Source organism: Xenopus laevis, chromosome 2L (assembly GCF_017654675.1).
Source record: "Xenopus laevis strain J_2021 chromosome 2L, Xenopus_laevis_v10.1, whole genome shotgun sequence".
In the NCBI taxonomy this organism is placed as follows: Eukaryota; Metazoa; Chordata; class Amphibia; order Anura; family Pipidae; genus Xenopus; species Xenopus laevis.
The window spans coordinates 112,737,216-112,761,124 of NC_054373.1; the positions used below are offsets into that span (position 1 = coordinate 112,737,216).

Genomic DNA, 23,909 nt, shown 5'->3' on the forward strand with positions numbered 1-23,909 from the left:
TCATCCCTTTATATTTATATTTTCTGTATATAATTTTTTCTTTCTTCTTTTTTGCAATAAATTTACTTATTTTTCTAAATTGGGTGTTCTATTCATTACTCTTCATATTTTTTATTCAATTCAATGCATGGTTGCTGGGGTAATTTGGCCCCTAGTTACCAGATTGCTTAAAATGCAAATTGAAGAGCCATTGAATAAAAAAATGAAAACCAATTGCAAATTATCTCAGAATATCAGTCTCTGCATCATACTAAAAGTTATCTCAAAGGTGAACAACCCCTTTAAGCCAGGAAAAATTACGTTTATTCGATTAAATATTCGGAGCGCAGTGAGTATTGCTGACTTTTAGCCAGTCCCTAGCACAAGTAGGGACACTAGTCAGCAGAGAAAAAAAGTAATAATTGTAACTATTGAGAGACCTTTTCGAAAAAAAAAACAACCGCACATAAGTCTATTTGAAGCAAAAAAAAACAACCCGTAAACTGTCCCCTCACAACAAGAGACGCCACAGCCTTCACTAATTACAACGCAGTTTTAGTATTGTGAACCGATAACACGCTTCGCCTTTGCTTGACACTCCCTCTAAACGGGAGCGTGCAGCGTCACTACGCTCATGTGATTTGTGGGCGTGACATCACGGTCTCATCTCGCGAGACTCTGACGATACGCTGGGTGAGCTGGCCTGAAGGGGGTCCAGGAGCTGGAGATTTAAACGACGTTGCGGGACTTTTAAATAGCGATCCGGGACTGCGGGCTTTGTTATGAAAAGCGGGACTGTCGGGCGGTATGACGTTATAAGGTCATTTGTTGTTTTATGGTTTATGCTAGCCATTGAAAGGAAACCGATACCTTCAGAACGAACACTTCCCCCCTCCCCGCGGACAATTTATATTGTAATAAGCGCTCGATTAAAAAAAAAAAAAATCTTACTAATCTGCCATGACCATATCCGTAAATATTGCCCATTTACAACTCTTCTCTTAAGCCACCATTTTGAAAGCTTCTGTGTTCTTCTCTGGGCGATCAGCTGACAGGAAATAATGCAGCTGGAACTGTAACAGGAAGAAGTGTGTGAGTAGAAGACAGAACTGCCCATTCATTGGCTCATGTCATTTAACATGGATGTGTGCCCTTGTTTGTGTGTGAGCACTGGGCTTCAGGGGGGGACTTAAAAATGACAAGTATATTTGTATGTGCAAGTGTTTTACAGGTGGATGTTTTATTTTATAGACCTGAGATGCTTAGGGGTATAGTTTCCCTTTTAATGCAAGGGTCAATTTCACCCAACTGTGCGAAAGTAGATTTATTAGTCTGACTCAGTTCTAATTATATTTCTTCTCTCTGGCCTTAGACTGAGAGACTCCCGAATAGTTATAGCATAATGGCTATGCTTAGAACTGGTGGAATGTTGTGCGTGCTTGTTGCCTAACAAAACATACGATACTCGAGCAAAGCTGGCCGGCTACCATTATCTTCCAAAGAGCACGTCTTGCGAAATATGCGGCCTGTATTGTATAGAAACAAAGAAAGCAACAGTGTTTTGTAATGCCATTATGTTTTTATAAAAGCCAAAAAGCAACGTTTTTATGTTTTTTTAATGTGGGAAGATTATCCCCAGAACCGTGGTCTCAAAAAAAAATAAATGGCAGCCTGTCTAAATTTGATGCGGACTTAATATTTTACACTTGTGCAGCGCAGTTATGATCCCTCCAGGATTCAGTAATAATAACTGAACTGCAAAAATCATTGTGTCATTATCAAGGCCAACATTTTTTGTATGTTTCTGTTTTTTATTGAGTGGTTTGAGTAAATGCCATGTGAACAGTCTCCGAAATACCTGCATGTGACATTTCAGTTGGCAGTTGCATAGCAATACATTTATTTGATAATTTTTTTAAACAAACCGTTTGCCACCCATGTAGTAGGCCATATCGGGCTCACTTCCACCTTTTAATATGTATCCATACATGGGCAACCTAAGCTAAGGTGAATAAGTGATGGTATTGGAATCATAATACCTCCACATGTGTTCTGTACATATCTTACTTCTTGATTTTTGGCACACCAAGTTCAGATGGTAGTATGAATAGAGTGAGACATAAGAGATATGGGGAGCACTACTTATATTCTTCAGGTGTTGTTGCATACGGTGGTGCTATTCCTTAGACGTACGGCCACGTCCACATTCAGCAAAATTTTACAGGAATGGTAAGCACTTCAGCACTTCTTGCTGTACAAATAATCCTTTAATTTAGCCAGTTTTACCACTCCAAGTACAGAACAGCGTTTCGGGGGTTTGCACCGTCAACCTCATGAAGGGAGGTGCAAACCCTCTGAAAAGTTGTTCAGTACCACTATTTTTTAAAACCATTAGGCAGGGGTGCAATGAGGGTGTGACCACAAAATACACCCCCGCCTAATGGTTTTAAAAAAAATAGTGGTGAGCACAACTTTCCCTTGTTTGTTATAGTTATACAGGAGCAGTGACCAGCTCCATGTTGTAGCTCCCACCCTTCCCAACTATAGTCAGGTGATCCCACTGGTGTCTAATAAAAGGGCAGCCAAGTTTGGGAGTATTACTTTGAAAGCAGCTAGTAAGTTGCAGGTAAAACTTAGTCCCTTTGTAAAATGTATAATTAAGCAATTGAATTCTTAATGAATCAGATGAAAATTAAGCATAGGACTGGCCAGATATGGGATGACTCTGACGTAGTTGGCCAGCTTAAATATATTGCAATATATGGACAAACAATCCCTGTGTTGTTTAAAGGGTAAGGCATTTTTTAGTAGCAGTATGCACAAAATGTCTCTGTCTTAAATATATTGATAATGGGTTGAGTGCAGAGGACTCTTGTATTTGACTATATGTATTTTGTGGTCACACCCTCATTGCACCCCCGCCTAATGGTTTTAAAAATAGTGGTGAGCACAACTTTCCCTTGTTATATATATATATATATATATATATATATATATATATATATATATATATATATATATATATATATATATATATATATATATATATATATATATATAAAACCTGATTTTGTTTATAAGAGGTTATCCCTCTGTTGTACATGTGCACTACACAAACACCAGTTCTGTTAGAAGGAATAGGCAAAAATCCCGTCGACATATTTTGAGAAGCTGGTGCAAAGCTACCCTGAGCATTTCATCCCAGTTCAATGAAAAGGCAATGCCACTAAATACTAGCAGTCTACATATAAAAGTGTATAATATTTATAGGAAATCAGATATAGTTAACAAAATCTGAAATACTTTGGTCTCTATGCCAATACTTTGAAAATCCTCATTTAAAAAAAACTTAATTACCCGATTTTTTGAAGAGTTAAGTTTTCCAAAAAATTGAGCTCTAACATTTTATAGCCTACGTGTATATGAATGTTAGCCTTTTAATCGATGGGCAGTTTTACTAATATGGACAACTTGGCCAACCAGCATTATATTTTAATTACCATTTTTATTATATTTTATTAATATAGCACCAACATATTCAGCAGTGCTTTTACAAAGCTTCCTCAATGGCACTTACAATCGTATTTTATCATGTGTTTTTTGTTTTAAAATTAACTATGTACCGGTTTTGCATATGTGCAAATTGACGAATACAAGTGTCATCCAGCTGACCTGAACAGCCTAAAGCAAAATCTGTTTGTAAGAATCAGTCCCAAGCGTTGTGCAAACTCCAAAATAATTAATGTAGTTCTTGTTGTACAGCATAGAATTTGGTTGCACAAAATATATTAAAGCTCACTTTCTATCTAGTATGTGGTACCAATGGATTAGAGGAAAGCTGATGTAATTCTAATATTTAAAGGGGACGTGTCACCTTAAGAAATAATTGTAATTGGAGTCCACACCATCCACAAATATAATTTAAAAAGCCTTTATTGGTATCACGGCTTAAATCTCAGACGGTATTTAAAGTCTAGGCACAGCCTTTTTTCAAGTTACTGAAATATTACAATGCAGTGTCTTGAATTGGTCCTTTATAACAACTATTTTATGTTCCAAGATCAGCTCTATATGCAGTTAAGGGGTACAGAAATGGGGTCCAATGTGGCCCCATCCTATGCAAACATTTTTATAAATAATTTTGAGTATAAATTTGTATATGTGATGGTTTTAACAACACTGCTTATCACCCACGCAAGGGCAATCTAATTATAACAACTAGTTGTTTTCAGATAGATCACCAGAAATAACGACTTTTTCAAATTACTTTCTATTTTCTATGTGTCACCGTTTTTCTAATATTGAAGTGTAAAGTGTCTTTTTTTCACCTACTAAATCAGCTCTGGGAGGGCGGGTTACCGACCCTGTAAACTGTTCTAAATTGATACATTTAATTGATACATTTCTTAACTTTGTTCCTGCTGAGCAGAATCTCTGGGTTTCATTACAGGCAGCTGCTGGAATTGATACAATAGCTACTAATACTCCAGAGAAATTTATCAACTAAATGTTGCAAAATTGTAATAGTTTAGAGTCTGCACCTGAATTATTGAGCTGGCAGACTGAAACAATCGCTGGCGTTAATCATATGCGGCAATTCGTTTTCCGAAGTCGCCCGAAGTTTCCTCGTGAGGCAACTTCGGGCGACTTTGGAAAACGAATTGCCGTGTGTGATTAGTGCCGGCGATTTTTCATTTTAGCCAGGCGCAGAGTGAGGGAAGGCGTTTGGGGAAATTTGGTTGCCGCAAAGTCGTGGCGATTAGTAGCCAGGCGACTAAATCTCCCCGAACCGCCCAGTGTGCCCTTACCCTAAGGCTACAAATGTGTTGCTATTGCTACTTTTTATTAGTCGTCTTTCGATTCAGGCCGTCTCCTAGGGCTGCTGAATAAAAAGTGAAATTACTAAAAAAAACACAAATAATAAAAAATGAAAACCAATTGCAATTTGTCTCAGAATATCACTCTCTACATTTATACAAAAAGTTAACTCAAAGGTGAACAACCCCTTTAACTAGCTCAAAACTATAAAAAATATAAAAATCTGTAGCCCCTTTGAGTCTAGATAACTTCAGGGAGCAATTTGTATTCCCGATAACAGTTGAGAGCATCTCAGACACCTCCATTTTTAAACGGGAATGTAGCTACCTATTAAACCCTGCATTGTGACTTTCAGTTCCCTATTAAAGCATTTCTCAATTTATGTTCTACACAACATATTTTGTACACTGTAAGCATATACATTTGCAATTAAAGTCTGTGATTTGCTGTGTTATATGCAAAGTAGGCTGCCGTTATGTTTTAGCTATAATCTCTTTTTTCCCAGAACTTCCTGTGAAGGTTGCTTGCTGCAGAGGGTGGAAGGGTGTTGCTGCATTAACTATATTCTCTCTGTAATATGTGAATCACTCCCCTTCATTTATGAATTTTAATTTATCTCCAGTGCTATCCGTTTAGCAGTGAAGAGCTGACATATGGCCTTATAAATTATTGAAACTGCATCGGAGACATTAATTTTTCATGTTTTACTGTGTGCAAAAGGGCTAATTAGACAATAGTGTATTTGCAAATTACAAAACCTTTAACAGCTTGTTGATTCCTAATGCTAAATAACTAATGAAATAATTCCTCTATGGGAACTTGGTAATGCCATACTGATTTTACCAGTGCCAATGTTATTCCTGTACAGAAAATACCCTGGGTCTGTGCAATTTTTAGCATACAGGAGCACCAGCCCAGGGCATAAGGTAGTCGATTTTAATCGATTGGGAGTGCATAACATTTTAGCACCCCCAGTGATTTTAATGTTACTTTTCCTTTAATGCTAGTTAAAATCACTCCTTGGAATCTTTGGCTGCGGTGTGTATGGCATTAATGACAATTAGGAATATGAATTCCATAGTTTGTGCAACCATTGTTGCTCATCTAGAATTCCAATTCCTTATTTACATTTCTTAATGTCTTCACTTTTTTGTTATTTTTTTTTTGGTAATTTATATTTATTCATTAAAACAGCCAGGGTTATTATGTCTGCCAACTGCGATAAAAACCCCTTATAGTTGTAGAATGTTAGATCTGCCCACTTTGTGGAAATGTTGAATTAATAGATTCTAAATTCTGCCAGAAGCTGCAGCTTGTAATTAAAAGCTAATGACAGTAAAAAAGCTTATTTATTTAATACGTGTTGCACTTTTAGTTATGGCTGACCAGCCATGAGAAGATTCTATCTTAATGCCTCATTTTCATGCAGTTACAGGGTTCTTTTTCATTGGTATTTAACCCTTGCTTAAATTTAACATTCTAAACATTTAAGAGGCTGCGACGCTAAAGACAATATGGGCCATATAGGTTCTTTTTTTAAAGGCTTCAGCTGAGACTAAATTAAAATTAAAAAACACATGACTAGGCAAACCCACATTTTATACTACCATTTGTTTCTGCCAGTGACACTAAACCATCTATAGCTAAACAGGAGTGACGGCACCCCTCGGTTCCCTTAGAAAAGCTTAAACATAATTGGACTTGAATATGGAAAATGAAAAAATATCCGGCACTTGCTGTAGAAAATGACTATTTAATCAGCTGATAGGAGCCTTCAATTGTTTACAGGTCTGAAGCTGCTCTCCACATGGTCCTGACTGGGGACAGCTGGGAAACTGACAATATGTCTAGCCCCATGTCAGATTTCAAAGTTGAATATATAAAAATCTGTTTGCTCTTTTAAGAAATGGATTTCAGTGCAGAATTCTGCTGGAGCAGTACTATTAACTGATGTATTTTGAAAAAAACATGTTTTCCCATGACTGTATCCCTTTAACTAGAAGGATTGTCTCTCTAGGGCAGAACAGCTTTACTGGCCTTGTTGATCCCAGGTTCCACAGACACATCCAGCTGTGTTGGAAGGAACACAGGAAGACCAAAGGGAAAGTTCCACCCCTGTCTAGTAACTACAATGAAGTTTGACAATAGTGACTATTTATAGTAAGCCTATAAGCCAGTGACATGTCATTTAAATGTGAGAAATTAGATGCATGGGTATCTACCTAGTAAGTAATTAGATAAAGTGGTTTTAAAGCCATGGGGGATTGTCAACCCAATAGGTCACTATAAATATTTATCTATACAGTACATATATCAGTACAGTGATTCATTTAGGGACTTCATAATAAAGGTCTTGAGAAAGGTCCCCCAGTGGGACCAAAATATTGACATGTTTCATTTTTCACTCTATCATGAAGTCCCACTGAAGAACACTCCTTTGCGACACATGTTTCTGGAGTGAGTTGTCAAAGTTCATATCTTTTGAAAAATGTACCAAAACTGTTTTTCTGTAATGATTAGAAATCCTGTTTTGCTCATTTTAAAACGTCATATTTTCTTTACTTCTAGATACAAAATGCAGGAAGGGTCAGAAGATCATAACCACCGGAGGACTTTTTGAGTCCTGTCGTGTCTTTTCTGAGTATTAGTCTGCCATCGGGCCCTGTGATGGCGCAGAGCAGTCCGCAGCTCGACATACAGGTATTAAATGATCTTCAGCAACGCTTCCCTGAGATTCCACGGGATGTGGTTTCTCAGTGCATGCTGCAGGTATGTTGTAGTGTGATGAATCTTAATAGTACCACAGACCTTGTGTATTTTTTTGTAAATGTGTTTAATTCGTTGTTATGCTTCTTGTGATAACATTGAATCTACCAAATCCTGTAGAAATGTCTTCAAACTCTTTTTTTAAACCTGTAGGTATGGATAGAATGGTATCTATTATTATTTAATACCATAAGAAGTATACAACTAGCCTGTAGTATTTATGTGTGTTTAAGATTGATCTCATTTGGTGAGGTGCAAACAACAATCTTTCTTCAATTTGACAAAACGGGTCGTATATCAGATCTGGTTTGATCTGTTCATTTGGCTCCAGAGTGGTCAAGTCATCAGACAATGTTTGCCCATGTGAGGTTAGTTTTAAAGGAATTGTTCAGTATAAAAATAAAAACTGGGTAAATAGGCTGTGCAAAATAAAAAATGTTTTCAATATAGTTGGTCAGCCAAAAATGTAATGTAAAAAGGCTGGAGTGACTGGATGTCTAATATAATAGCCAGAACACTACTTCCAGCTCTCTTGGTTTCCTCTGATTGGTTACTGCTTCTTAACCAGGGACTTGAAGGGGGCCATATGGGTCATAACTATTTGCTTTTGAATTTGAGCTGAATGCTGAGGATCAATTGCAAACTCACTGAACAGTTATGTCCCATGTGGCCCCCTTAAAGTCGCTGACTAACTCAGAGTTCGAGAGCTGAAAAGCAAGAAGAAGTACTGGCCATTATGGTAGACATCCAGGTGCTCCAGCCTTTATAGATGACATTTTTGTCTAACTATATTAGAAATATTATTTTTTATTTTGCACAGCCTATCTATTTACCCAGTTTTTATTTTAACACTGAACCGTTCATTTAAGTGGACCATACATATACCAATGATAAAGTACAATGTTTTGTACTGTAATTGGTATGTATATAATGGCTCATCCTCACTTCCTGGTGTTTGATTGTCTGGCTAATTCGCAGAAATGATTGTAACAATAGGAAGAAGTCCATGATGGGTGTGGCTTTTAATACGCTCTCCATCTCTTGAGCCTATGTGCTGAACGGTCGCGGAGTTTGCCTGATCAGCCCATTTATGGATGGCTTTATTCTTGTATATCTCTGTTGTAATTTACTTTCTACATCAGTGCCTAGTAAAATAGAAATAAATAATCTAAGCAACTTCATTTATATGTACAGGTATGAGACCTGTTATACAGAATGCTCGGGACCTAGGGTTTTCCGGGTAATGGATCTTTCCGTAATTTGGATCTTCATATCTTAAGTCTATTACAAAATCATGTGAACATTAAATAAACCCAACAGCCTGGTTTTGCTTCCAATAGGGATTAATTATATCTTAGTTTGGATCAAGTATAAGGGACTGTTTTATTATTACAGAGAGAAGTGAAATAATTTTTTAAAAATCTGGATTATTTGGATAAAATGGGGTTTATGAGAGACGGCCTTTCCGTAATTCGGAGCGTTCTTGATAACTGGTTTCCAGATAACGGATCCTATGCCTGTACCATTTTTTGCCACACTCCACTTTGCTTAAGTGGTCAAATCCCAAATCCTTTTTTTGCTACAGAAAACCATTTGTTACATAATAAAAACAGACCTGTTTCAAGATATGCTGCTTTTCTTAAATGATTGTTTTCTCTTCTAATTTAATTCACCTGAAAGTAAGGATTTTTTTATTTGACAGTCAATTTGCTGTTAAAAACAGTGCAGGTGTCAATTGATACATATAATACAAATATAATGGTTGTAGTTTTTGTTTTGTAATATTACATTCAATATTTAATCTGTATCTGGCATCGGCTGTTTTTTCTGTATCACAGAATGTAACTTGTGTTCCATTAAACAGCCACAAAATAATTAATATAAAATTCTTCGTGCTCGAAGCAGATGGCTATACCATAATTTGGAGTTTTCAGTATATCTGGTGTATTTTCAGATAAGCCATTTTGCGTTGGAGTTGTTCACCTTTAAATTAAATCCACTTTTAATATGATGTAGAGAGTGATAATCTGAGACAATTCAAACTTGGTTTTTCTGTTTTCACATATATGGCTTCTTTAAAGGGGATGTAAAGTGAAAAAATGAAATTCCTTTAACGGGTCTACTGTCTAAAAATAAACCTATCGTCAATATACTTCCATTAAAAATTCTGTGCTCCAGCTCCCCCTTCTCTCTATGCGCATGGACTTCAGCCTGCATGAACTGCTCAACATGGCGGGCCGGCCTGTGGCTGCTTTACTTCAAAACAATCTCCCCTCCTCCGAGTTCTATAGTGTCAGGGAAAGCGTGTGTAGCTGTCATGGAGGTCATCTTTAGGAACGAAAAGATAAATTAACTCTCTTATCTTGAAGTAAAGCAGTGGCGGGCCGGCTCGCCTTGTTGAGGAATTCATGCAGGCTGAAGTCCGTGCACATAGAGAGAAAGGGGAGCTGGAGCACAGAAAATCATGATTTTTATGAAAAAGGTACAGAATTTTTAATGGAAGTATATTGATGATATGTTTATTTTAGACAGTGAACCAGTTAAAGGAATTTCATTTTTTGACTTTACCTCCCCTTTAACTCCTCTTTTGAACCAGTCCTCCCTGTTCACAGACTTGGCAGTCTTTTTCCCCTTTAGATGTAGGTACACAGCTTTTTCACAGCATTTTTTTCTTCAAACGCAAATAACTTGTATAAACCCAAAAAAATTTAATTTATAGTTTGATATGTAGATAATTCAGAGTTCAAATTTTGTGACCTTTATATCAGCCTTAACCTTGGGCCATGTGCTTTATATGATTGTGGAACTCCTTGGTGACTTTTAAAATACTTGTATATTGCAATAGCAGGTATCCTTTAGATCTCCTCCACATTACAAATGCACACATTATAAGACTTCAAGGGTGCTTATTACTATTTAAAGGAGAAGGAAAGGTTAAAATTAAGTAAGCTTTATCAGAATAAATCAACCAGTAATGCCGCTCTGAGCCCTCTGTCAAAAGAAACACTGCATTTCTTTTCTTCTATTTTGTACACATGGGCTTCTGTATCAGACTTCCTGTTTTCAGCATAAACCTCCAGGGCAGGGCTTGAGCATGCTCAGTTTGCTCCTCTCCCCCTCCCTTCAGTGATGTCATACCGAGTGAATATAGCAGCTGCTATCCTAAACAAACAGAGAGAGTGTCTAGAGCTGTTTGGTATGGTAAAGCATTCCACAGAATAACTAGTGTTATAGCTTGCACTATTGTGGCTAATCTATTAACAATAAACTGCTTCGGTACCTTTCCTTCTCCTTTAAGAGAAAATATTTGAGCTTGCCATATTCCATTATATGGTGTTGACTGCTGAAAATGATAAAACTTAAGTTCAAGGGCTATTTAGTCAAACATGTTTATTTAATCCGTACAGCGTTCTATTTGCAGCGCATGTATTCTGGGATTGTTTGGTTGTGATAGCTGTTGTAAAAATCAAGTTCTAACACTTCACAATAGGTGTTTCATTTAGCTGTTAATTTAAAAGTTGACACTATTTTTCTTTCTTTGAAGAACAACAGCAATCTTGATGCTTGTTATAGAGCTCTTACACAAGAGAGTTGCAAATACCTGTATATGGATTATCACAATTTGGATGAAACACGAATGAACAGTAATCTTTTGCACATCAACCTTGGCATTCATCCAAGTAGCACATATCATACAGGAGATGGGGCACAGGTTAATGGGCGTCCACTGGTTCACAGTTCCAGTGATGGTCACATTGATCCACAGCGCTCTCCAGGCAAGCTTTTGTGTCTTGTTCCAGAACCCCAATCTGCTCCAGCAGTTGTGGCACAAAATTACAACCAATTCTTCTTGAATGACCAGAATCGAAATTCACCAACACCCCCTCCACAGCCCGTTCAGCAGCCAGGTGTCGGCACGTCTGCTATGCAAGCTTCTCTGCCTACATATATGCATGTACCTCGTTATAGTGCAAATCCTATAACTGTAACAGTATCGCCTTCAGGCCACAATGTTCCCAGAGCTTTACAGATAGTTCCTCAAGTTCAGAACAATCCTTATGGAACACCTATTTACATAAGACATCCATCACAGAATTCTCCAGGCAGGCAAACCCAACAGAACACCGCATGGCCTCCTTCACCACAGGCTGTTCTTCCCCATTATAATCCATGTCCTCCTTATCCTCAAAGTTTTCAACCTACACAGTATTCTCCAAAACAGCCTCAGATTCCACAGTCTGCGTTTCGATCCCCGCCAACTTCACAATGCACTTCTCCCTATAGTTCTCCTCAACATCAAGTGCAGACCAACCAACTGAGCCACCAAACTTCGCATGTGTTTTTGCCACCCAGCCCATCAACAGTGTCACCTCATCTATACCAGCAGGCACCTCCTCCCTATCCTAAGCAAAGTTCTCTTGGGTATCTTCCCTATGGACCTGGTCTGAACAAGGGACCTATGAACAAGATAGAAATCACAGTTGAATCACAACAAAGACCTGGACCCACCTTGAATAGAAGTCCGTCACCAATAAATAACCAGTCTGCCCAAAGAAGCCAACAACATCCTGTTTATGTATCAAATGCACGTTCAGGGTCACCTTCAAGGGGAATACCTACCCAACCAAAGGCTTCATATAGTGGCAGCCCATTATTTATTACATATTCACAACCACCTACAACCACTGGGTCTCCTACCCCTTCTTCACGTGTTGTGATGTCTCCGTCTAATCCGACCGTGTTTAAAATCACCGTTGGACGTGCCCCAACTGAAAATCTATTAAATATAGTGGACCAAGAGCAGCATCCCAGCACACCAGAGCCTATACAGCCCATTTCCTTATTGCCAGTTTCGGGTGGAGACAAAGGAATCCATAAATATCACAGAAGTTCCAGCTCTGGGTCAGATGATTATGCATATACCCAAGGTAATAAAAACTGGCCGTAAATTACTGATTGTAATAATATTTAAGTTAATATAATTAAGGCGTTTGGCAGGAGTTGTGTATATACACAGGGGCTTATTAAGTATGCTGTGTGAAATGAAATTTGTTGGAAAAATAGTGTAAAAAGCTGTGTAAAATAAAAAGAGAATTTATCAAGGTGTTTGATATTTTACGCCATGTTATTTTATACTGCTTCAGACCTTTGTAATTAAGTTCCAGCAGAAGTTTCTGAAAGAAAAAGCACGTAAAAAAATTATGCCTGGGGATATGTGGTGAATTATTCCACGCAATAAATCACATTATAAATCTCCCCCCTAAACGGCTGTTTAGTACAGTGTTTATTTCCTGCAAATTTGTGTAGCTTAAAAGACTATTTGGTCTTGGTAATAATGTAGAGTTTCAATGCTTCAAAAAAATGGCTGTAGCTGTATATATTTGTGTGTAGTTAATAAAAGATAAATACAGGTCATGGAACTCTGAGGTGACTTCTAATATCCTCATAGGGTACTATATAGATAGATAAAGATAGATATATAGTACCTATATAGATGGATATATAGTACCTATATAGATAGATATATAGTACCTATATAGATAGAGATATATATAATATATATATATAATGTCCATATAGGTGTACGCACTCTTACCGGATTTGATGAAAGTGGGTGCGTAGGTCAAAAGATTAATACATCAAGACAAATGGACCCGCACTCCAAGAGATATTGTGAAAATAGTCTTGTTTTTATGCACAGATGCGTATCCGACGTTTCGGCCCCTATTGGGACCTTTTTCGATATTGTGAATTATTTTCAGTGTAATTTAGAAATAAAAATGACATCATAAAAATCATGACAGAATCCCCTTAACGTTGAAATTTTTTAGATTAATATTGTTAATTTGAAAAGTTATGGAATAAATCAGTTCGAAATTTAGATGAATTTAAGAATTGTATCAGTGTTCCAATGGTTGAGGACTAAGAACTGATGATTTTTCTCACGTCTTCTTTACCTTTCATAGCCTTATTACTGCATCAGAGGGCAAGAATGGAGCGGTTGGCTAAAGAGCTGAAACATGAAAAAGAGGAGCTGGAAAGACTGAAAGCAGAAGTGAATGGCATGGAGCATGATCTAATGCAGCGCCGCCTCCGGAGAGTGAGCTGTACAACAGCAATTCCAACTGTAAGCTTTAGACCACATTTACATATGGCTACAAAGTGAAAAACCTCCATATTGAAAGGCCAGTATACCCCTTTATTTCAACATTAGCTTAATAAATGGGGCTTCTTTTGAACCAATACTTATTTCCTGATGTTTCAATTATGAAATGTGTAGGGTTCTTGTTATTTCTGGCATTTATCTGGGCAAAAAACTGAAAGTATAGTAATAGTATAACCAGGTTCTATTTCCTTTTCTTCCAAACATAATTAATACAAACCAGTGCACTGAGAAGCTCTCTGTATAATGGGCTGCTCCTCATCTCAAAATGTAGCAAGTTGCAGCTGGAGATTGGGTTTGTTTATACACAGAGCTTCTCCGTGAACTGGTGATTTGTTTTGCTTGTTTTTGTATGTAGGTGACTGTACTTTCAGTTGCAAATTTTGTTCTGTTTCAAAAAGTAAGTGATTAAAACAGTAGGTGAAATGTATGTTCGAGCAAGGCCTGTTCATTGAAATAATGTTGAAAATGGTGGTATACTTTAAAATGTGCCATAGTACAATGACTCTTTCATGGTATACAAGTTATTTGGTCTCCTGCATGAAATTGCAGGGGTGTGCCTGTAAAAGTATTTGGTCACGTGCAAATATTAATGGCAGCCCATGCAATTAAGTACTTCTGCTAACACACTGCAGTGTTTATAATTCATCCTAATCCAGGTAAACAAAGAAACAGCACGTGCACTTGGGCCCACTGGTTTCTTTCTTCACTTTTGTATATTATGGGGAAGGGAGTGAATCCAATGCTTCCATATGCCCTAGCCCAACTACTTTTCACCGCTAAACCTTTCTGTCATTTCTCTAATTTGCTGCTAATTAAAAAAGTAAAACATTAGCCTGAAGCATACAGCGGAACCATTGCTTAATGTCATGGGCTATTTGCATTCGCTAACTTCTCTTGTGTTGTTTTTTGCTAGCCAGAAGAAATGACCAGACTGAGAGGTCTAAACAGGCAACTTCAAATAAATGTTGACTGTACACAGAAAGAAATTGATCTGCTTCAGTCCCGAGGTAAAAGATTTATAGATTTTCATGTTAGTGAATTTACTTAATATTTTTTAAATCATTGACTGATTAATGGTATTGTTAAAGTAAAATAACTCAATTTAACATGAAAACATCAAGTATTGAGAGAAGCTTTATTGGGGGGTTTTTTTCAGCAGTTTGCTTTCCTAGGCTCTTGAACACCACATTATGACTACTTGTTTTCTGAATCATCCAACCATTTCATGTGGCTTTCACAATAATGCCGCTTCTTTAAACTTTCCCCATTTGACCCTAGCCTTAAGTAAGTTATATTAAATGTAAATGTTTGCTTCCTGGTCAGAAGGCTGTAATTTGTTGAAAAAATACTTGAGAAGGCACAGAGGGAGAGACTCAGAACCCTCTTAAGTTCAGGTAATACAATTAACGCTTCACACATTAAGGGGAAGATTTATTAAGGGTCGAAATTTTTTTTTTTTTTTTTTTGTCAAAACTCTCGAATTGTGAATTATCTTAACTCAATTTCTATTTGAAATTGATTCCAGTTTTCGGGTCGGAAAATTCCTCTGAGTTTTAGATATTACATTTTTTTTATACAGTCGAATTTTGAGTATATTCGAATGCAATAAAACTCATCTGAATTCGAAATTCAACCTTTAATAAATGTCCTCAGGAAGCTTCTGGATAGAGTTTTGACTGCAGTTGGCGTATGACAGAAAAATATGACAGAAAACAGCAGCAGTCAAAAGCTTTTTGATTGGAAGTCACTGAGGTTCATTTATAAACACTGGGCAAATTTGCACCTGGGCAGTTTCCCACAGCAACCAATCAGATGTTTGCTTTCATTGTTCTCCTTGTAGCTGGCTGGAAAAATCTAATCACTGATTGGTTGCTATGGGTTACTGCCCAGGTGCAAATTTGCCCAGTGTTTATAAATGAGCCCCTGTGTGTCACTACTGAGTGCTCCACACAAGACATTGTTAATAACATTAGTGTCAGAAAAGGTTCTTTTGACTGCACCTGTTCTCTTCAGGTGGGTAGCAGTGGTCAAAATGCCATATGCATTAGTGCTCTCTTTCAGTATTAAAGTGTTAACGAGCATAAGGAGACTGTACCTGTGTCCTCCATCATGAAATAGGCAAACCAGGCAGATTTCAAATCAAAGTGCCTCTATACTCTCATACAGACTTGTACTTTGTACAGGTAAAAAAACAGTTTGCAGAGTTTTAGTATATCCTATGACAATAATCAAAGGCGTGGTCTCTATTAATACGAGTACAATCTATTGACTTTCTTTGGCCATTGATACAGTGACATCAAACCAGTCCCCACTGCATTGTCTTCCTATTGTACAATCTCTTTATGTTATTCAAGGGGTGGAGTAAGGGTATTGATAAAGAAGCCTGTGTGTAGCTGTCCTGAGAAACAATAGAAGTTTATGCAATGGTAAGCCTTTGACTTGATAGATAATCCAGTCTCCCATACTTTACACAAACCGTTTTAGCTGCAACTGCTGTAAGTAGTTTTTTCCAACTAAGCTTTTTGCTATAATGCATTTAATCCAATTTATTTGTTGGTGTGAATTAGTTGAAACTTGGAATGTTTAAATAAATAATATTATGGCAACTTCTTGTTCCCTGTAGCGTGCCTTGATGATATAGTAATACTCTTGTCTTGCTAGGAATGGCAAAGCTTGATGTAAAAGCAATGAGTAACTTTTATGACAACTTGTCACCTGGTCCTGCTGTTCCACCTAATACTTGTAAAAAGGGTAAGTTGTTACTTAATTGTGTAGCGATTAGGAAAGCATTTCTATATAAATTGAAAGAGCTTCTTTGGACAATGACAGGAGTTAAATGTTTTGTGAAGATTCTCATTCATCAGCAATAAGTCGAATCAACTTTCTCAATTCAGAATGACTCGTAAATAAAATCTTTCGGGAATACATATGCTGGAATGTTGCTCCAATCAGCATAATCTGTTTATTACAATCAGCAAGAATGCCATGAAGTTAGGTGCTGATTGTATTAGCAAGATTGGAGCTTTGAGGTGTTATTAAACCTTCCAGGGAGAGGTGCCAAAATTATGGTGGATTATGATAAACAGATTATGCTGATTGAAACAACATTCCAGGGTATTGATTCCTGAAAGATTGTATTTATGAGTCATTCTAAATTGACAAAGCCAGTTGGTGAAACGTCTTCAAGAAAAAACACAGCAAGTCCAGTTGATTTGACTTATTTCTACAGATATGACAGGAGTTGAAAACTATTTTTTGTAACTGTGCAGATGTACTTAAAGGGGCCCCGTCATCCAAAAAAATTATTCAAAATCCTATTTTATGATATTAGTCAAGCAAAATGAACTTTAATTACACTATATAAATTATTTGAATCTTGCTTCCTTCAGTCTGGGATTTCAAAATTATAGCAAGCAGGCAGCAGCCATTTTGTGCACACTGTTATTAAGGCAAGCTTTGCATCATCTCAGAATCTTGTTTGTGCACCAGAATGGGGGACCCGATGTCCATCCCCATGCACTGGTTACACAATTAAAATGGTAAAGAGAATGGGAGAGTATGAGGAGTGCAGTGACATCTAGGAAGTGCTGAATGGAAAGTGAAATTGATTGTCTGCCCCACCTAAGGCACAAAGGAGGGTCAGACAATTTTTGATTGACAGCTGAGATTTTTAAATGAGCTTACAACAGCTATGAATGCTTTAATAAAAAATAAAAATTGGATTTCATGTTTAATTTGAAAAGGACTTTTATTATACAGGTTTTTGTGTCTGGGTGACAGGTCCACTGTAAAGTAACCTACTCGGAATTGCAGTTTATTGCACAGCCTTCCCCAGACTCAATGCATCAACCTCTGTTTAATGGATTTGCAATTCACAAACAGCAAATCTGTTTCTGGCCCCTCTTGTGCCTTTTATTATTATAGGGGCTTGAAAGATCACGTGTACAGCACTTCAATAAAATTATTTTGCAAGTAATTTGCTTGTTCAGTGCCCTCTACTTGTATTTAAGAAGTGGCACCTTGTATGTCACAACAGCAATACATTCCTGAGATATTTCCATCATTCAAGCTCAACAAGCATTATGAATAACCCATTAACAGTATGTATACAGTATGCCAATAAACTGTAGATTTACCTTTACAGATATTCTGACAGCCAAGCAGCTCTATGCGTGTGTGTCTATAATGTACATTTTACTAAGATGTATGTTCTCATGGCAAGTAGACAATAAAGATAATGTTGCACCAATAGCTCTGAATTTTGTGTACACTTTATACAAATTGACATACTTCTTATTATGACACTTGTGCAGTACAAAAGATAATAATATTCAGCACACAGTATTGTAATTGGAAGATAGTGGTGGATATACAGTAGTCCCCTTGATGCCTGTTAGAGCATCATCATCATGTACATGCACCATGCACGATCGAGGAGCTGCGGACAATAAAATGAAGAGAGCCGTTCCTTTTTCTTCTGGATAAAGGGTTTCCATACCTGTAGCACTTTTTCCCCACCAAGCAGGGTCCATCCCAGTAATCGTTGAATTCTGAGACCATTTTTCCTTTTTTTTCTAAGCCTATACATATCAAGACCAGGAAACCAATATACTGTATGGTCACTTTCTTGCTTCTACTGTAAAGCAAATGTTGAGATTAGTGGTTTTGTATTGTCTTTATCAGAGTCGTCCGAAACCACTTCAGGAGAGAGAAAAGCCAGACGAATAAGTGTAACCTCCAAAATTAAATCTGATCCTCCTGATTTACAGGCTCCCAGTAGTTTGGATATTGGTATGTATATTAATATTTATTGATGATCTAGTGGCTTGATAGAGAAGCAGACTATGTGCACGTAAAACTGCCAGTGCTTATGCTATTGTTGCACTGTGTGTTTTCTCTACCGACCAAGAAAAGGCAGATGCTGTCCCATGTGTGTTGTAAGTCACATGAATGGCAACTTCTCTGTTAGTGACAGGTGGAACCCTTCTTGTCACTTACTGCACACACAGTGGGCTTTCCATAGTGTGCCAATAGCCTTGGAGCTTCTTTATAGGAAAAATATAAATGATGAGTTATACAATGCATGCATAATCTCTAATTTACTGCAAACCATCAAATGATGTGGTAATAACAGATTGAAAAACAAACAGAAAATCTCAAGAGTGTCGTGTGTGTGAAGTCTTTATTCACTTTGGAATCCCCCAGAATATTCAGATTGCTATAAATATGTATATAAATATCATTATAACAAATACGGTATTCCTGCAGTTTTGACAAGCTCTGTTGATTTGAAATATAATTATGATTCCGATTATAAAGTCTTTATATGAGTGAATCACAGCATTCAGTATATGAAAGTTGATCAACCTGTTAAGAAGGAAGATAAAGCCATCCTAAACTAGTTTTATTTGACACTACTTAGATTTTAACTCATGCAGAGACATCTGCATGGAATTACTATATGGGGGAAAAATAGAACTTTGCCCATCTAAAAACAAATGCTCTGTACTTACTAAAAGTTAACTTCAAAAGATGAACAACACCTTTAAAGGGGGAAAACACCAGCTACTACCACTTAACACCAGTTACTAGCACTAGCATAATCCTGTTTTGAAATACGCAAACATATTTTTTTTATATTTAATGTTGAAATCTGACATGTTCTTAGTTTCCCAGGTGGCTTCAGTCATGTGACTTGTGACTTTAGTCATTCTTTGCTGCTGCACTGTATGTTAGCGTGATATCTCCCCCCCCCCAGCAGCCCATCAGCAGAATAATGAGAATGCAACAAGATAATCGGCCCCTGACACAACACAACAGCTGCCTGGTAGATATGAGAATTGCACTTAATAGTAAAAATCCCACTGTGACTCTTACAGTTAAACAGTAACCTATCTAAAAGCAGTTCCATTTCTGAATGCACAGGATCAGGCAAAATGACCTGCACACCAGTAGTACAGCTAGAAAATAGTGTATTATTTGTAATGTAAACCGTGTAATTTAAAAATAAAAACTACACCATAGTAATCTTACATAATCCCTTGGAATTGTATAGGCCCCCTTCCAGATATACACAATAGCTGTGCTAGGGTTAGGGACATATTATTCCTGAAGATGCACATAAATGTCATTTTTTTTTTTTTTTTAGGTCCCTGGCAGAGGGCCAGCCCAAGACCAGGAAGAGATGAAGATTTTGAAGGGTCTCCCTGGAACTGCAATAGCTGTACTTTCCTCAATCACCCAGCACTAAACCGCTGTGAACAGTGCGAGATGCCACGATTCACATGACTTCACTGTAAAAGCCTTCATTTTGCTTGAAGTTTTTATACAGATTCTATCTAGCATGCAAGTAAGGTACCTTACTTAAGTCAGATGGATCAACAAGCTGAGGCCAGATCCAGAGAAGGACTAGGAATATTGGTTATAAAACCAATAATGGAAGAACTGTGCTGATGATGTGGCAGAATGCTCTCTACAATCTTGTCCATGAATGATGGAGGTCTCAAGATGCTGGTCATTTGTTCCTCCAGAAGACAGAAGATACGCCAAGATTGTATAGAGGCAAATGAAGTGATGTTGCTGACCAATTATCTGGACATATTGGAAAAACACAGGAGAAATGGACTAAAATGCTCTATTCTGCTTCTTGTAAGCATCCTACTGAATGAAGACTTTAGTTGTGGAACTGGTGTTGTAGTATAACACAAATTTATGAAGCCTACTTAAAAAAAAAACAAAAAAAAATGAATTGCTGCTTTATTCAGGGTAATTGTGTCCATATGAAATGAGAAATGCTGTTATTAAAAGAATTGCGGGTGTGAAATTGAGGTTTTAGCCATACCTTTCTAGAACATATTATAAAAGTGATAATGCTGTCCCTTTGGTTTACGCTGCGTCTAGCAAGCTGTGTCATGAAACTACTGGTTATGTTAACAATCTTACTATAAAAAGCTGAAAATGGAGATACTGCTGCATGTACTTATCCTTTCTTCCCACCATATTCAAGTTATAGCCAAAATCTTTGTAGGCACCTAAGACACAATCTTTATGTATGATTGCTCAGGAGGAGCATAGGGCAAAGTTGCCCAACACTGATGTACTGGTATTTGGAATATACACACTAATAACATGTTATTCATGCGTAGATAGCTAGATATATATATATATTCACCATACATGCATAGATACGCATTCTGTGTGTGAGCTTCCCATTCTGTGAATCATGCTTGATGTTTACAGCACAGAAGGTACTTTGTGCCCCTACAGACCCACTTGACATAATATCTACAAGAGCTGAAGATCCAGTCTAAGATTCAATATAGCTGTGTTATTTGCACATTGTTAATACGCCTGCTTATACAAATGAAGGCAAGAAAATAGAAATTTTGCGCACTGCATTTTTTAAAGAATTGTTTTTAATTTTTCTTTTTTTTTTAGCAAAAAAAAAAACAAATCGAAACGCATATATTGTTTTGAAATCATGTTGGTACTTCTAATGCATCGAAATTCCTTTATTGTGAAGGTGATTGGTTTGCATCCTGCAAGTTGCTGACGTAATAAAGCATCCGATTGTTTTGTGAAACGGAGAACTCCATTATTCTGTAGCTGAAATCTGTAGAAAACAGTGGGAGGAGGGTTGATTAAACTTGTATTATTGTGCTTGAAGTAGAGTCCTGCGCAGGTCCATTTTTTGAACCCATACCTGCAATCCACAGCCCAGACCCGCAACCCACATTCTTACCTGCTTGGACTCGCCACCCGACCCAACCCGCAAGTACCTTAGCCGTAACCCAGACCCGCGACCCGCTGACCATAAAGATTCAGGAAGTGCTGTCATTGTAAACCGGATGTGACATCGTTGGAAGTAGGCGTGATCAGAAAAAAGGAGTAAACCAGGAAGTGCTGTCATTGTAAACCGGAAGTGACATCATCAAAAGTAGGCGTGGTCAGAAAAAAGGAGTAAAAATCACTATTGAGAAGACACGCAGGCCAACCCGCAGAAACGCTGACCCGCATCTATACCTGCACCCGGAACTTCTTGAAGGCTACAGAGCCAAGGAGATCATTTTACATGTGTGAGACCAGAAGAAGCTTAATAGTGAATGATATGGGTTACAGGACCAGGAATAAGCATAGGGTACATATTAAGAGCCATTTGCAATAGTGTGTATTTGTGCTTTTCCCATTGTGTACTGTGGACAATGAACCAAAAAGATCACTTTCCATTTAGCAAAATTCTCTTTGGACACTTTAGTATACCAGGATTATTCAATACAGAAGAATCGGAGTGCACACTTGTGAAAAACCAATGTGTCCCAGTTTCCCAGCTGGGATCTTGCTGTGAATGTGCATTTTTTTTCTTTCTGTTTCTGCTTCTTATCTATTTGTAAGCACTGAATCAATCTCTGCTCTTGTCAACCTTTACATATATGTAGTTTCAGATTAAAAAAGTTACAGTAAGGTAACACTTTTCCGTGTAGCGCTTTTAGACTATCTACAAATTACACAAAATACATGAAGTGCTAGTGCTATGCAAATCATGAAAGTGCAATATCATACCATTAAACAATAATGAAAGTGGGTTTTTTTGCCTTCTGTGTTTTTGTTGTGAATTCTTAGAAATGACTATTGTGCAGCATTGTTGTGTAAGCTACTAATTACTTTTACTATACCCTTCATTGGTTTTTTCTTTCATTTTATATTTTACTGTTGTTTGTCACTTTCTCTTATTGTGCACTTGTCCCTGTTCTGGAAGAAGGACTGTTTGGTGGGGGGAAACAAATACCCTACTCACATGAGGATGGAGAGAGATTCCATAGATCCAGCCTTAAAGGAGAACTGGAATGCTGCTTGTAAAAAGGCAGCATTGTACATTCAGGTGGGGTGGCTAGAACAGTTAATAGATGACCCTCTAGATTTATACTAAGGCATGTTTACTTTCCACTAAATAGCCAAAATAACATTTATCTTATTGATCAACCTGCAGATATTTTGCAAGGGTCATTTTTCAGAAAACAACATTTCTCACTTTCAAAATTTGATATGTTGTCTTTGTACTGTTTGCAAATAAATATAGGGTTAAATGAATTGCAAATCATTCCATTATCTTTGTATTTGCATTTTTCACAGTGTCCCAACTATTTTGAAAACCGGGATCTATAATGAAGCAAATTTATATATCAAACACAGTTACATCACTCAGACAGTTACATCACAAAGACACTCTATTTGACCAACAAAATGTCTGTACAGTGTTAGGACCATTAGCCTATGAGTAAGTGCCCGCTTGGTACGAAACGAGTCAGGCTACTATGTCCTAAATAAATTTAATAAACATAACTAGGTCTATCACACATATTTGGATTCAAAACTCACAATTTCGAATTCGAAGTAGAACGTGAGATTTATTACACCTTCGGCCTTGGAAACAGTTCTAAAAAGTTTGGCTTTGAGAATGATAGAATCCAATGGGAGAAAAAAAATGTTGTGCATCAAAAAAAAAAAAAGAATTTATTAGAGTTTAAAAAAATATACACATTACTCTAAAATTCGAGGGATACATAACTGATGTGAGAGCTTTTGGTTTTCTTTTCATTAATTTTATAAAGAAAACATTTTCCATATTCACCCGTTAAGTTGATTAGGGAGTGTGTGTTCTACCTTTGGTTTCTCATTCGCAATAAATGATGTAGGGCAATAGCCAACTGAAAATTTTGTGTGCCTTTTGTCGTGAGTATACTGGGCTTAGAGCAGCCAGGGATTGAGGAGTGTGGGTGTCTACAAGTAAGTGGTGTGCAGAAGTCGGACTGTGTTGAATATTTTATGTGACCAGTTGCTGCTTATATTGCAAGCATTTACATTAAAACATCAACAAAACTGACAACATCCAAACGCATTTAAGCAATCACACAGATCCTGCAAAACAGAATGTATGACCTAGGGCAATTACGTGATTTCACATACAGGTAGCACTTTGAATGGAATGTTTTGAAAGCATCAAATTATTCTCATCTTAGCAAGTAAAGGAATCCCCTTAAAGGAATAGTTCAGTGTGAAAATAAAATCTGAGCTGATCCTCAACATTCAGCTCAGATTCAAAAGCAACAGATATGACCCATGTGGCCCCCCCTTAAGTCTCTGATTGGTTACTGCCTGGTAGCCAGGGTAACCAGTCAGTGGA

The 23,909-nt window shown here is 37.3% G+C and overlaps 1 protein-coding gene across 9 annotated transcripts; it reads left to right on the forward strand.

Annotated features, from left to right (window-relative positions):
• Nucleotides 1-587: 587 nt before the first annotated feature.
• tab3.L (TGF-beta activated kinase 1 (MAP3K7) binding protein 3 L homeolog) lies at nt 588-22,310 on the forward strand. Of its 9 annotated transcripts, none has more exons than XM_018244757.2 (8): nt 588-672; nt 7,366-7,566; nt 11,108-12,491; nt 13,530-13,690; nt 14,643-14,736; nt 16,391-16,480; nt 18,413-18,520; nt 19,878-22,310. In XM_018244757.2, exons 2-8 carry the CDS (start codon nt 7,465-7,467, stop codon nt 20,015-20,017), a joined length of 2,079 nt encoding a protein of 692 aa, XP_018100246.1. In that variant the 5' UTR covers nt 588-672; nt 7,366-7,464; the 3' UTR covers nt 20,018-22,310.
• The last annotated feature ends 1,599 nt before the right edge of the window (nt 22,311-23,909 follow it).